The 13,068-nt window shown below is 39.6% G+C and overlaps 1 protein-coding gene and 1 long non-coding RNA gene across 6 annotated transcripts in view; one reads left to right on the top strand and one right to left on the bottom strand.

Annotated features, from left to right (window-relative positions):
* LOC144381880 (uncharacterized) overlaps positions 1-4,990 on the top strand; it is a 36,080-nt gene extending 31,090 nt beyond the window's left edge. Inside the window, exon 3 of the long non-coding RNA XR_013447976.1 lies at positions 4,862-4,990. This is a non-coding gene — a long non-coding RNA (uncharacterized LOC144381880). The remainder of the gene's footprint in view (positions 1-4,861) is intronic.
* Positions 1-13,068, bottom strand: part of PTPN22 (protein tyrosine phosphatase non-receptor type 22) — a 58,335-nt gene that overhangs the window by 29,198 nt on the left and 16,069 nt on the right. For all 5 annotated transcript variants that reach the window (XM_078072581.1, XM_078072582.1, XM_036088464.2 and 2 more), the window contains exons 6-11: positions 11,554-11,625; positions 11,378-11,437; positions 10,653-10,795; positions 9,830-9,896; positions 8,929-9,006; positions 6,379-6,465 (exon numbers count right to left, since the gene is read on the bottom strand). In XM_078072581.1, coding sequence (XP_077928707.1) covers positions 6,379-6,465; positions 8,929-9,006; positions 9,830-9,896; positions 10,653-10,795; positions 11,378-11,437; positions 11,554-11,625 — 507 coding nt within the window. The remainder of the gene's footprint in view (positions 1-6,378; positions 6,466-8,928; positions 9,007-9,829; positions 9,897-10,652; positions 10,796-11,377; positions 11,438-11,553; positions 11,626-13,068) is intronic.

Here is a 13,068-nt window from a genome sequence, read left to right as displayed (position 1 = left end):
TGTTATTAGTTCACTAGTTCAAGTACAGAAACCTCTCCCTTTACGTCCCTAACCCTTCCCTGTTTATAATTGTCTTAAGTATTTCCTCTAATACATAAAATTATACACATCAGACTGTATAATTTTTGCTTCAATAATCAAGCAATTTAGAAAACTCAAGAAGAAAAAGAAAATCTATTACATTTACCCATGCTTTTGCTTATCATGTTCTCCCTTTCATCATTTCCTTTCTGCTTAGAAAACTTCCTTTGTCATTTTTTTAAAGATAGGTCTACCAAACAAATTCTCTTAGTTTGTTTGTTTGTTTGTTTTTCATCTGAGAATGTCTTGATTTCTTCTTCATTCCTGAAGGATATTTTTACTGGGTATGGGATTCTGGGTTGCCATTTATTTTTTTTCAGCACTGGAGAAATATTGTTTCACTTTCTTCTGGCTTCCATGGTTTCTGATGACAATTTTGCTATCATACTAATTGTTTTCTCCCTACAGTTAAGATCATTATCCTATGGCTGTTTCCTAGAACTTTTGTCTTTAGTTTTCAGAAGTTTAATTATACTGAGTCTTTTTTGTTTTGTTTTGTTTTTTAAGATTTTATTTATTTGACAGAGAGAGACAGCGAGAGAGGGAACACAAGCAGGGGGAGTTGGAGGGGGGAGAAGCAGGCCTTCCGCGGGGCAGGGAGCCCGATGCGGGGCTTGATCCCAGGACCCTGGGACCATGACCTGAGCTGAAGGCAGATGCTTAACGACTGAGCCACCCAGGCGCCCCTATACTGAGTCTTTAAGTACTTTTTTGGCCTTGCCTTTTTTCTCCTCTCCTTCTTAGACTTTGCTGACACAAATGCTAGTTTTTTTGTTGTAGTCCTTTAGGTTCCCTAAGGCTCTGTTTGTTCTTTTTTTTCCAGTCTATTTTATTTCTGATGTTTAGATTGGGTAATTCCTATTGTTCTATCTTCTAGCTCATTAGTTCTTTTTTTCTGTATGTACCCTGAATTCTGCTGTTGAGCTCATCTACTAAGCTATTTCGTTTCAGTTACTACCTTTTTCAATTCTATAATTGCCATCAGTTCTTCTTTATATCTTCTGGATTTTTTGCTGAATCTTTTTCTATTTATTGCTGAGCCTTTCCATTTTTAAAAAAATTTTAAGCATGTTTGTAATTGCTCATTGAAGCATTTTAATTGGGGCTGCTTTTAAAACTTTGTCAGATAATTCTAACATCTTTATCATCTCAGTATTGTCATCTATTGGTTGTCTTTTATTCATTTGGTTTGAGATCTTCCTGATTCTTGGTATGATGAGTGATTTCAATTGAAACCTAGACATTTTTGTATTGTTACGAGGCTCTGGATCTTAGTTAAATCTTCTCTTTTAGCTAGGTTCTTTTATTTTTAACTCCATTCTACAGAGGAAAGGGAAGGTGCTGCCTCATTACTGCCTTGTTACTGCCGGTGTATTCTACTTCTACCAGTTTCCTCACTGAGTGTTTGTTGACACCCAAGGGGAGACATCACAGGAGAAGCTCCCCATGTGGTCTCTACTGACACTGTGGTAGGGGTGGCCTTATCACTGCTGGATGATGGTGGAAGTCCTAACTCTCTACTAGCCTTCTTCGGATACTACTTCAGTGAGAAGGCATTAGGGTACCATGTTACTGTCCAGTGGAAGCTCGCTCCCCATGCAGTCTCCAATGACACTGCAGGAAACCCTCATTTCAGGCCATTAAGGATGAAAGTCCTACCTCTTTACCTGACCTTCTCTGACACCACTCTGGCATTCTACTACAGTGTTAGAAAGGTGGGAATCTAGGACCCCACTCAGCCTTTGCTGACATGGGTGGGGTTGGGGGACCATTATTTTCTGTGGTGTTGACTGAAGTAGAGTGATGATTATCTAAAAGTTTTCTGTCTTGCTGGACTGCCCCTTTTCTGGTCCTTTGGCTAGACAGAGCAGGCTGTTGTTGGGGCTTTTTTGTCTGCATCCCTGGCTTTTCCATGTTGTTGACTTCTTCAGTTTCCAGTCTGGGATATATGAGTCAAAAGAAAACCCAAGGAACTTACCATCATGTCTTTCCTCAGGTTCCAAGGTCCTTAGCTGGCCTGTCTTCTTTCTATCTCTCAGAGCCTTCTTATAGTTGTTTTATATATAATGTCAATTATATAATGGTTTCTGGTTGCACTTAGTGGGAGGAATAGGGAAAAGTATGTCTATTTGATCTTTCCAGAAACAGAAGTCCTCTTTAGTTAACTGTAAGCAATTCTCTCTGTGGGAGTTTGAACTGTGTTGCTATGTTCCCATTTACTGAATAAGGGCCCACTCCAAACAACCCAACTGGACCCATGGCCCTGCTACTGGGCTAAATTTGAGTACTGGCATTTCCTGGAACCTAAATAAAATATTAGCCCACATATTCCAGCAACATATCAAAAGAATATTTTTTTGTTGGGGTGCCTGCGTGGCTCAGTCATTAAGCGTCTGCCTTCAGCTCAGGTCATGATCCCAGGATCCTGGGATCAAGCCCCACATCGGGCTCCCTGCTCCACGGGAAGCCTGCTTCTCCCTCTCCCACTCCCCCTGCTTGTGTTCCCTGTCTTGCTGTGTCTCTCTCTGTCAAATAAATAAATAAAATCTTTTTTAAAAAAGAATATTTTTTGTTCAAGAAGGGTTAATTCTAAGAATACAGGGATGGTTTGATATTAACAAATCCAATGGTATGACTGTATTAATAAGTCAAAGGAGAAATCCACGTGAGCACTCCATGAATTCAAAATATGCAACTGACAGAATTCAACATTCTTTCTCTAAAAATTTCCTAATAAAATAGAAATTAATGAATACACTCTTTAAACAATTGAAAAATAATAGTCCAATTTATAATTGCACCAAAATGAATAAGATACCTAGGAATAAATTTAACCAAGGAGGTGAAAGACATTGATTAAAGAAACTGAAGATGACACAACAAATGGAAAGATATACCATGTTCATGAATTGGAAGAATTAATATTCTTAAAATGTTCATACAACCCAAAGCAATTTACAGATTCAATGCAATCTCTGTCAAAATACCAATAGCATTTTTCACAGAACTAGAACAAATAATCCTAAAATTGGTATGGAACTACAAAAGACCTCAAAGAGTCAAAGCCCAATCTTGAGAAAGTAAACAAAGCTAGACATAGCACAATCCCATATTTCAAGATATATTACAAAGCTAGAGTCATCAAAACAGTATGTACTGACACAAAAATAGACACATAGATCAATGAAACAGATAGAGAGCCCAGAAACAGACCCACATTTATATGATCAATTAATCCATGACAAAGGTGGCAAGAATATACAATGGGGTGGGGCACCTGGGTGGCTCAGTTTTTGAGTGTCTGCTTTCGGCTCGGGTCATGATCTTGGGGTCCTGGGATTGAGCCCCAGCGCAGTTTGGCCTCCTGCTCAGCACGGAGTCAGCTTCTCCCTCTGCCCCTCCCCCTACTTGTGTGTGCACGCTCTCTCTCTGTCTCTCTCTCTCTCTCTCACTCTGTGTCTCAAATAAATAAATAAATAACTTAAAAAAAAAGACTATACAATGGGGAAATGACAGTCTTTTCAATAAATGGTGTTGGGAAAACTGGACAGCTACATGCAAAAGAATTAAACTAGACCACTCTCTTACATCATACACAAAAATAAACTCAAAGTGGATTAAAGACCTAAATGTGAGGCCTAAAACCATCAAACTCCTAAAAGAAAACATAGGTAATTTCTTACAGTAATCTCTTGGACACTGGCCTTAGCAACATATTTACAGCTATGTCTCCTCAGGCAAGGGAAACAAAAGCAAAAATAAACTATGGGGAATATCAAAATAAAAATCTTCGGCACAGAAAGGAAATCATCAACAAAACAAAAGGCAACCTACTGAATGGAAGAAGACATTTGTAAATGATATATTCAAAGGAGTTAATATCTAAAATATATAAAGAACTTGTACAACTCAACATCAAAAAAAATCTGATTAAAAAATAGGCAGAAGACATGAATAGACATTTTTCTTTTTCTTTTTTTTAAAGATTTTATTTATTTGACAGAGAGAGACACATCGAGAGAGGGAACACAAGCAGGGGGAGTGGGAGAGGGAGAAGCAGGCTTCCCGTGGAGCAGGGAGCCCGATGCGGGGCTCGATCCCAGGACCCCGGGATCATGACCCAAGCGGAAGGCAGACGCCCAACGACTGAGCCACCCAGGCGCCCTGAATAGACATTTTTCTAAAGAAGACATGCAGATGGCCTATAGGCACATGAAAGATGCTCAAAACACTAATCATCAGGGATATGCAAATCAAAACCACAATGAGATATCACCTCACACCTGTCAGAATGGCTAAAATAAAAAGCACAAGAAACAAGTCTTAGAGAGGAAGTAGAGAAAAGGGAACTCTCGTGCAGTGTTGGTGAGAATGTAAATTGGTGCAGCCACTATGGAAAACAGTATGGAGGTTCCTTAAAAAATTAAAAATAAGACTGCCATTTGATCCAGTAATCACACTACTGGGTATTTACTCAAAGAATACAAAAACACTAATTTCAAGGGATATATGCACTCCTATGTTTATTGCAGCATTATTTACAATAGACAAACTATGGAAGCAGCTCAAGCATCCATCCATAGACGAATGAATATTCCATATAAAAAAGAATGAAATCCTGCCATTTGTGACAACATGGATGAACCTAGAGGGTATTATGCTAAGTGAAATAAGTCAAACGGAGGAAGATAAATACCATATGTTTTCACTCATTTGGGGAATCTAAAAAGCAAAATTAACAACAACAAAAAAAAAGACTCTTTTTTTTTTTTTTAAATAGGCTCCAGGCCCAGCGAAGAGCCCAACATGGGGCTTGAACTCACGACCCTGAGATCAAGACCTGAGCTAAGATCAAGAGTTGGAAACTTAATTGACTGAGCTACTCAGATGCCCCCCCAAAACTCTTAACTATAGAGAATAAACTGGTGGTTGCCAGGGAGGAGGTAGGTGGGGGAAGAGGTGAAATAGATGATGGGGATTAAGAGGTATAAAACAAACAAACAGATATCTCCAATCAAGTCAGCATCACACTTGATAGTGAAACATGAAAATTTTTCCCATTAAAATTTGGTTGTCCATATCACCTTTATCATTTAACTTTGGTCTGGGAATACTAGCCAATAAAACATACATAAATAGGATATAAGTAAAAATTTCTGACAAGACTATACTCTTATTTCACATTTTTCCACCACATTGTTTTCCCTTGAAGTTGACACTAACTAGGATTGCTTAGTCCATTTCAAACCTCAACAGTTTTTCTGGCTTTCTTTCCTTCCTCATGATTCAGCATTTGACTGATAGGAGTTATGATCAGAATCATGTCTTATATACTTTGTATTCCTAATACTAGGTAGTAGCTAGGTAGCAGGTCCTCAGTGAATATTTTCAGATTAAGAATCCAAAATGTGATATTAAAAATTAAATTAAGAAATATATGTTACAAAATATACCCTTGAAATGTAAATCAGTAATTTTATCTTCTTTAAGTTTGTTCAGAACCTAGTGCTTTGTGACTACACAGTAAGTATTTGACTCATCAATTTTTGTGATGAGATCAAAATAGCATATCCTGGAATACTCAATATTTAATTAGAATTTGGTTAAATCATAATCGTTTTTATATGTAAGACCCTCAGCTAAAAATTCCTCTGCATATTCTAAAATATTCCTAAAATTTGATGAGACTTATGCAATCAAAGTGAGCCTAGAGGGGGTGCCTGGGTGGCTCAGTCATTAAGCGTCTGCCTTCGGCTCAGGTCATGATCCCAGGGTCCTGGGATCGAGTCCCACATCGGGCTCCCTGCTCTGCGGGAAGCCTGCTTCTCCCTCTCCCACTCCCCCTGCTTGTGTTCCTGCTCTCGCTATGTCTCTCTCTGTCAAATAAATAAATAAAATCTTTAAAAAAAAAAAAAAAAGTGAGCCTAGAGGAACCTGAAAAATCACATTAGTGCTCAACTATGATTTCACTTTGTAACTGTCACTCTCACTTTTAACTTGCCACACAGCTATTTGACCTGGGAACAGAATATACACTTGCCCTGTCACTCACTCCTATTGTTTCTAAATTGAGCTGAAACTTGTATACAGTAGGTTAACCAAAAGATTCATTTTCTAAGTTGAAGTACTTCAATTAATTGGTCCTTCTCCACAGGAGATTTGCAGTGTAGCCCCATGCACCCCTGACGCTCCAACTAAGTGACAATAAATAATAAATTAAGTCCTGCAACTGATCTGAGATCCCTTGACCAAAATCAAATATGAAAAAAAAGACAAAATATCAAGGTTAATGTTTACCTCTGTTCCCGAGTGTTGATCCCTAATAACATCCATCTGTCTCTTAAAAAGTTCTAATACAGCCTTGTAGACCAGTTCATACTGTTCCTGAAGAGCATCACAAACCGAAACAAATGAAAACAAACAAGAAACTTGGTGAACCACAGAACCAGAGTTCAGGAGTGTGAACATCAGTCAAATCCTAGTATAGCAGACCTGAAAAGACCATCAACAGTAATTTAATCGTAGTGCCCTTATGTTTGCGAAGCCCATTTAGGATTGCAAAGCACTTCTAGGCTACTAGAAAGAGCTAAATATTTGATCTTCTACCTCTAAATATACAAGGGCCTTCCAGCATGTTTTATGTTCTGATCCCATTTATCCTTCCCTCCACCATCAACCCTCCAATTCCATTTTCCTGGCTCACGTTTTAAACATTTTATCTGATCCTGGATGCATTTTTTGGTCAGGCACCTTCATCTTTTCTGGAAAAAGGGAGATAGATTGTGGTCGATGGGTAGATAGATAGCTTCAATATGTATTCTTCACTTGACCCTGACAATTGATCTCTAAAGTAGGTAGGCTATTATCCCTGTTTACATTTTGTGCAAGGTCGTTCAGCAGTGATTTCCAGACTTGGATTCGAACTTGAATCTTCTGACTCTTAGTTTAGTGTGCCTAGATCAAGCCGCTGAAATGCTCTCCTAGCAAAGACACCCAAGAAAAGTAGACCACCCAAGAGAGTCTGGAAATTTGTGCTTGTAAAAGGATTTCACTGTCTAGAAATGACACCACCACCATTACAAGGTCCTGGCGGGAGGGGGGGGGCGAGGGGGAGGGAGGAGGGGGGTTCTGCCACCGGACCTGCTCTAGCACTTGATTTTGGATCTACTTTTCATCTGAAAGAGCCTCAGCGGGGTTTCCCCGGCACTTCACACAATCCTATACAAATAAAGCACAACTTTTGCCCATTATAATTTTAGCAGAACACTACAGAGTCCGTATCACCCAACACATCTGTTGGTACACTCTTCCATTTTTTTAAGAAGAGAGAAAAGTCAGACAGGAAGCGCTCAGCTGGTTACAGTGCTATTTCCTGGTGAGGATGGTGTCAGAAAAAGCAGTGACAACTGGGAAGGGATTTGTTCAGCTAGTTGTTGATAATGTTGATGAACCAGAGGCTAACCAGAAATTGTTTCCTCTGTCTTCCGACCTTTGCAAGGAGGCCGGAAATGGACTTTCTCTGAAATGGGGTAGGGTTTTATTGATTGATTCAGTGTTACAAAGTAATATCAGACAACTAGGTTGCATACTTCCTGGGGTCTTTAGCCATTTACATGGGTCAGCCTGCTTTTAAGTCTGGTGGCGCTAAACCAGCCCGTGCTTTTATTTCATAGAAACTTTTTCCCTCAGGTCGAATATAGAAAACACCTACAGTCGACGCATGAAAAAAAATTTTTTTTTTCCACTAGCTATTAGTGGAAAACCTGTGTGGGCCAAACAGAAGGCTTTTATTACAATAGCTCTTCATATTTTCCCCTCAATTCACAAATGCCCAATGAAAATACCTAAACTTCCACCGGTGATTATTTTACCTCCAAGTCTATGTGCAAATTCATTTGTAAGTGCTTTAAACACTTCAGGGTCTTGCCATTTAAGCAGGAGAAAGTAGTTCTAACAAATTATGTAAAAGTATCTGTTACTTATATCAATCAATGCTTAGTGAATGAATGAATGGGGCAAAGCTAAACCCCATCTTAAAGATGGAGACCATTTTTTTTAGAAATGTGGGTAAAATTATTGGTATGGAAATCTGGGTGAAATTGATATTGTAGAGAGTGAGAGATCTGTGCTGGGAAAGTTTCACCTAGGCGGTGGAACTTGAGCGGGAGAGAGGACAAAACAGGGGAAGAGCATCCCTAACGGAGTGAACGAGGGTGAGCACTTTGGGGTGGATGAAAATATTGTCATACATATGCAACCGTATATATAGTATGATTCTAATTATGGTTTTTTAAAGTATGCATACAATAAGGATCAGGAGAGACTACAGAACAATAGTAATCGTGGCTACCTCTAGGTGATAGGAGTATGGTTGCTTTTATTTTTATTTTTCATCAAGCCAAAAAACGAGTATACAGACTGCATTCTCCAGATTCTTTTACCACTTCCTGAAGTCGAAATGACAAAGCTCTGATTTTTCTATGGTTTCAGAAGTGAATTACTGCTATAAAACTTCGAGTTAACCTGACCCAGCTATTTCTTTATAATAAATCAAACAGCTTGTGGAATTTCTTCAACAACCTTTATAAGAAATATTACATTAGTTTCTTAATATCTTCTGCACAGACAGTAAAATACAAGGAATGAGAGGAATTTGATCCAAGGCAAGGGATACAGGAAAAAAATTGATCTGTTCAGAGTTCAAGGAAATGCAAATGGGCTGGTGTACCTAAGAGTCAGTTTGTGTTACAGCTGGGCAGTCAGCTGTTTTGGGTGGCCTTACTTTTGAACAGAGAGATGTAGCAAGACTCAGACACGTGTTATGATCCATTCACCATAGTTGCATACCTGAGTTTGAACAAATGAAGGCCTTTGTGTTCGCATTTCCTGGATCAAACTAAACACACTGAAGTTCTCAGGAAGTATCTATCAAATAAAAGAAAAAAAATATCTTACTCCTTTGTTCCTTAGCTTTGTTAATAAACTATTTCTCCTAGTCTTGTCACTCCCATGATATCTGGTCTCTTAACAGAAGATAATATCCGAAAAAGAATGCATTTTTAAAATGAATGACATTTCTCATCACTTGCATCATGATTTAGAGCCTGGTATTTTCCCCAGAAAAGATTGAAGAAACTCTTGAGAATGATTTCACATGGGGTGATCAAATGTTTGAAGTTAAAAATATAATGAGGGAGAAGGCTCGAGTAGATGAGCAAGTATGAGAATTTCATGAAATAAAAGAAGTTGGCAGATATGTTTAAAGCCCATATTTCAAACTTCCCACTTCCTATTAGACTATAAAAAATGACTTCGAGATCGGAACACAAGGTTTGATTGTGGTAAATTGAGTCCATCCACTAAAGTGGTTTGGATAAAGGAAAGGTAACTGTGGAATTTAGGGCAGTGATTCTCAAACCACAGCATGCATCAGAAGCACCTGGAGAGCTTGCTGCCCGTCCTCCCCTCCCCTCCACCTCCAGAGTTTCTGCTTCATTCCATCCAAGGCAGGGCCCAAGGTTTTGCATTTCTAACAAGTTCTCAGGTGACGCCAATGCTGCTTGTTTGGGAACCACACTTTGAGAACCACCCACCTAGGGCCTAATTTAATCATCTGACAAAGCGGGTCTACAGTGAATACTCTAGAAAAGATGAGTCATGGAGATGGATGTTTGGAAGAACCAAACAATTCCTAAGTCTGAAACTAACAGGGTAAGCAGACAGGAAGTGCCTGCGGAGAGAAACTTACCCCATCTTTTAGCAACATCCAGGTATAATCAATAGCACAGATAACACCAGTCCTTCCACAGCCGGCACTGAAATGAAAGATCACAGGAGCACGTATAGTTGCAGAGGATGGATCATCGATGGTAGCTGGGAAATGTCACCAGCAGACTGAGGAAGAAGGAACCTAGAGGCAATGAAACGTTCCAACCCCTCCCCCCATTTCCTAGAGCATGTTTGTCAGTTGCCACATGCCCACACCAAATCTCAGGACAGATCCTAGGTGACTTCTCTAAGCAAGAGGCTCTAGAGCTGCACTGTTTCCAAGTAACTTGTCAGAAAATATTAATATAATGCTTTAATTCAATAATTTAATATTAATTAAATGCTTGAATTTATTATAGTTTGTTTTTGCTATGGACCTTGCTCTTTCTTTCTTTTTTTTTTTTTAAAGATTTTATTTATTTGACAGAGAGAGTCACAGTGAGAGAGGGAACACAAGCAGGGGCAGAGGGAGAGGGAGAACAGGCTTCCCGCGGAGCAGGGAGCCCGATGCGGGGCTCGATTCCAGGACCCTGGGATCATGACCTGAGCCAAAGGCAGACGCTTAACGACTGAGCCACCCAGGCGCCCCTGGACCTTGCTCTTTCAATCACTCTCATTTCTAAGCTTTGTTCCTTTCTAATCAACTGGCAAAAGCGAGACTAGGATCAGGAGCCTACATCCTATTTGCTTGTACCACCTTAAATTCCAACAGAGTCTGTCTTCCTTCAGGTACAGCAGGAGTCCTGGCCAGACTGTGATATTTGGTTTGTTTGGGGTGGAAGGTACATAGAACAGCATCATACCTGCAGTGAATGCATATGGGAACACTGTCGTCCTCTTGGTAAGAACGCACATCCCAGATGAGCTCAAGAATAGGGTCTATGGATGAAGGCACATCATGGTCTGGCCAATTCTTGTAATGAAACTGGTAGATAGTTCGAGTTTCCTATAAAAAAGTAGCCAGAATGAAAGGAGAGTTCAGTGTTAGGACCCCACCTCATTCTACCACAAGATTACTCTGACTTCCTAAGTAGCATCTCTGTCCTGTTGGCAATTTGTGCTGCTTTTTTCTCTATAGGCCTCTGGGGACCACATGCCATTTGAGAACACTGACTATTGGTCTGTCTCTCCTTGCCCCACTCACAAGAGGTGGTAGATATTAAGATAGTCCAAACCAGAGCTTCCCAACTGGTGTGCTTCACCAGTTCAAGTGGGTCACAGGCATGCTGATCTATTAAACCCCTTTGCTATAGAGAGACGGGGCAATGTGAGCTCTCAAGTTGGTTCCCAGCCTCTATTCACTGCACAGCCTCTATTCATCCTACAAATATTATCATTTTATAAGTGTGCCATGGTGTGTAATAGATTGGGAAGTAGGGATTATACCAAAGGTCTCTTTTGCATGTGAAGATTTATCCAGAACATCAAAGGCCCCACCGCTCCCCATTGTCTTGTGCCCAGCCCAAGTCACATACATATGTATTTGCCTCTGTGGGCTCTTGAGTTTACCACTCGGGTTTATACTTACACTATTGAACTTAGCTTTTAGAGTCCTGATTATGTAATCAGATTTTCTATTTTCAGCTTCCTAAGAAGTAAATTCAAATATTAGTTATTTCAAAAACTAATGTTCAAAAACTAGTCTCTATAAAGTAGAACCTGGAGCATCTGTTCGGCCATAACAGAAGCAGGCATCATACTCACACAGGATATGGAGAAAGGGCCAACTTGCCGCGGTAGCTCTCCTCGCTCAGTCCAGTAACACTCACACTTTTTCTGTTGCACAAAGCAGAATGTCATGACTCCCCTCCAGATATTCTAGTCTCTTCTGGGTAACAAAACCCACTTCCTCATTCAGAAGCAAATTTAGCTCTGTGTCCTTCACTTAGGTTAGGACCGTCTAACCCCCTAGGGCTTCAACCCCAACATCCTGGTCTGGAATCTCCAAGGATGGGAAAAACACTAAAGGATATGTAAATTACAGACTTCCTAGAAGTCTGAAGAAGTAGAAATGGGGATCTGACATTTTCAGTACAGTAGTCCCCCCTTATCCACAGCTTTGCTTTCCATGTTACCCATGGTCAACCGCGGTCTTTCAGTTACCTATAGTCCAGGATGTATTGTTGGAAGGTCATTAGTAGCTTAACCCTACACCACAACACCTACATCATTGCCCTCACTTCATCTCATCATGTAGACATCTGATCTTCTCACATCATCATCAGAAGAAGGGTGAGTATAGTACAATAAGATATTTTGAGAAAAAGAGATCGCATTCACATAACATATAGTATATTGTTATAATTGTTCTATTTTAGTATTGTCGTTAACTCCTACTGTGTCTAATTCACAAATTACACTTTACCATAGGTATGTGTGCACAGAAAAAAACAGTGTATATAGGGTTTGGAACTACCCACACTGTCAGGTATCCACTGGGCGTCTTGGAGTGTATCCCACATGAATAAGGGGGGACTACTGTATTTCAAAAGGGTTAACAGAAATCATGTCTACTAAAGCAAAGCTGCACAAGCTAAGTGATAGCTTGTTTGGTTTTTGTTGTTGTTGTTGTTGTTAAAGATTTTATTTATTTGAGAGAGAGTACAACAGGGCGCAGGGAGGGCAGAGGGAGAGGGACAAGTAGACTCCCCACTGAGCAGGAAGCCCAACTGGACTGCACAGGGGCTTGATCCCAGAACTCTGAGATCATGACCTGAGCCGAAAGCAGATGCTTAATCAACTGAGCCACCCAGGCGCCCCTGAAAGCTTGGTTTTAACTGGAATTATGAATGTCAACAGTAAGTAAGAAGAGTACTATTCAATAGAAACATAATGTGAGCTACCCAGCTCAGCTACCCATGAAGTTTTAAGTTTTCTAATAGCCCCATTCAAAAATGAAAAAAAAATGAGATTGATTTTAATAATACATCTTAGCCGAGTATATAAAAAAAAAAACCATGTAATCAATATAAAACAGATATTCTATATTTGACATTTCTTATCTTGGTCTTCAAAACCCAGTGTGTGTTTTATATTTACAGCACACCTCAATACCCTAAATTACCATTGGAAACATTTTATTTCCATTTAGAGTTCATCAAAAGTATAGTTGAAAAAGAATCATGTACCCGAGTTGTTCAAAACACACTTAAAGTTTTCCAAACACTGAATTGGAAAACCAAGTTTTTAAATTTAAACTCACTAAAATAAAACGAAATA

This window comes from Halichoerus grypus, chromosome 5 (assembly GCF_964656455.1).
Source record: "Halichoerus grypus chromosome 5, mHalGry1.hap1.1, whole genome shotgun sequence".
Taxonomy (NCBI): domain Eukaryota; kingdom Metazoa; phylum Chordata; class Mammalia; order Carnivora; family Phocidae; genus Halichoerus; species Halichoerus grypus.
Note: the sequence above shows the minus strand (reverse complement) of the source record. Positions and strands in the feature narration are given on the sequence as shown.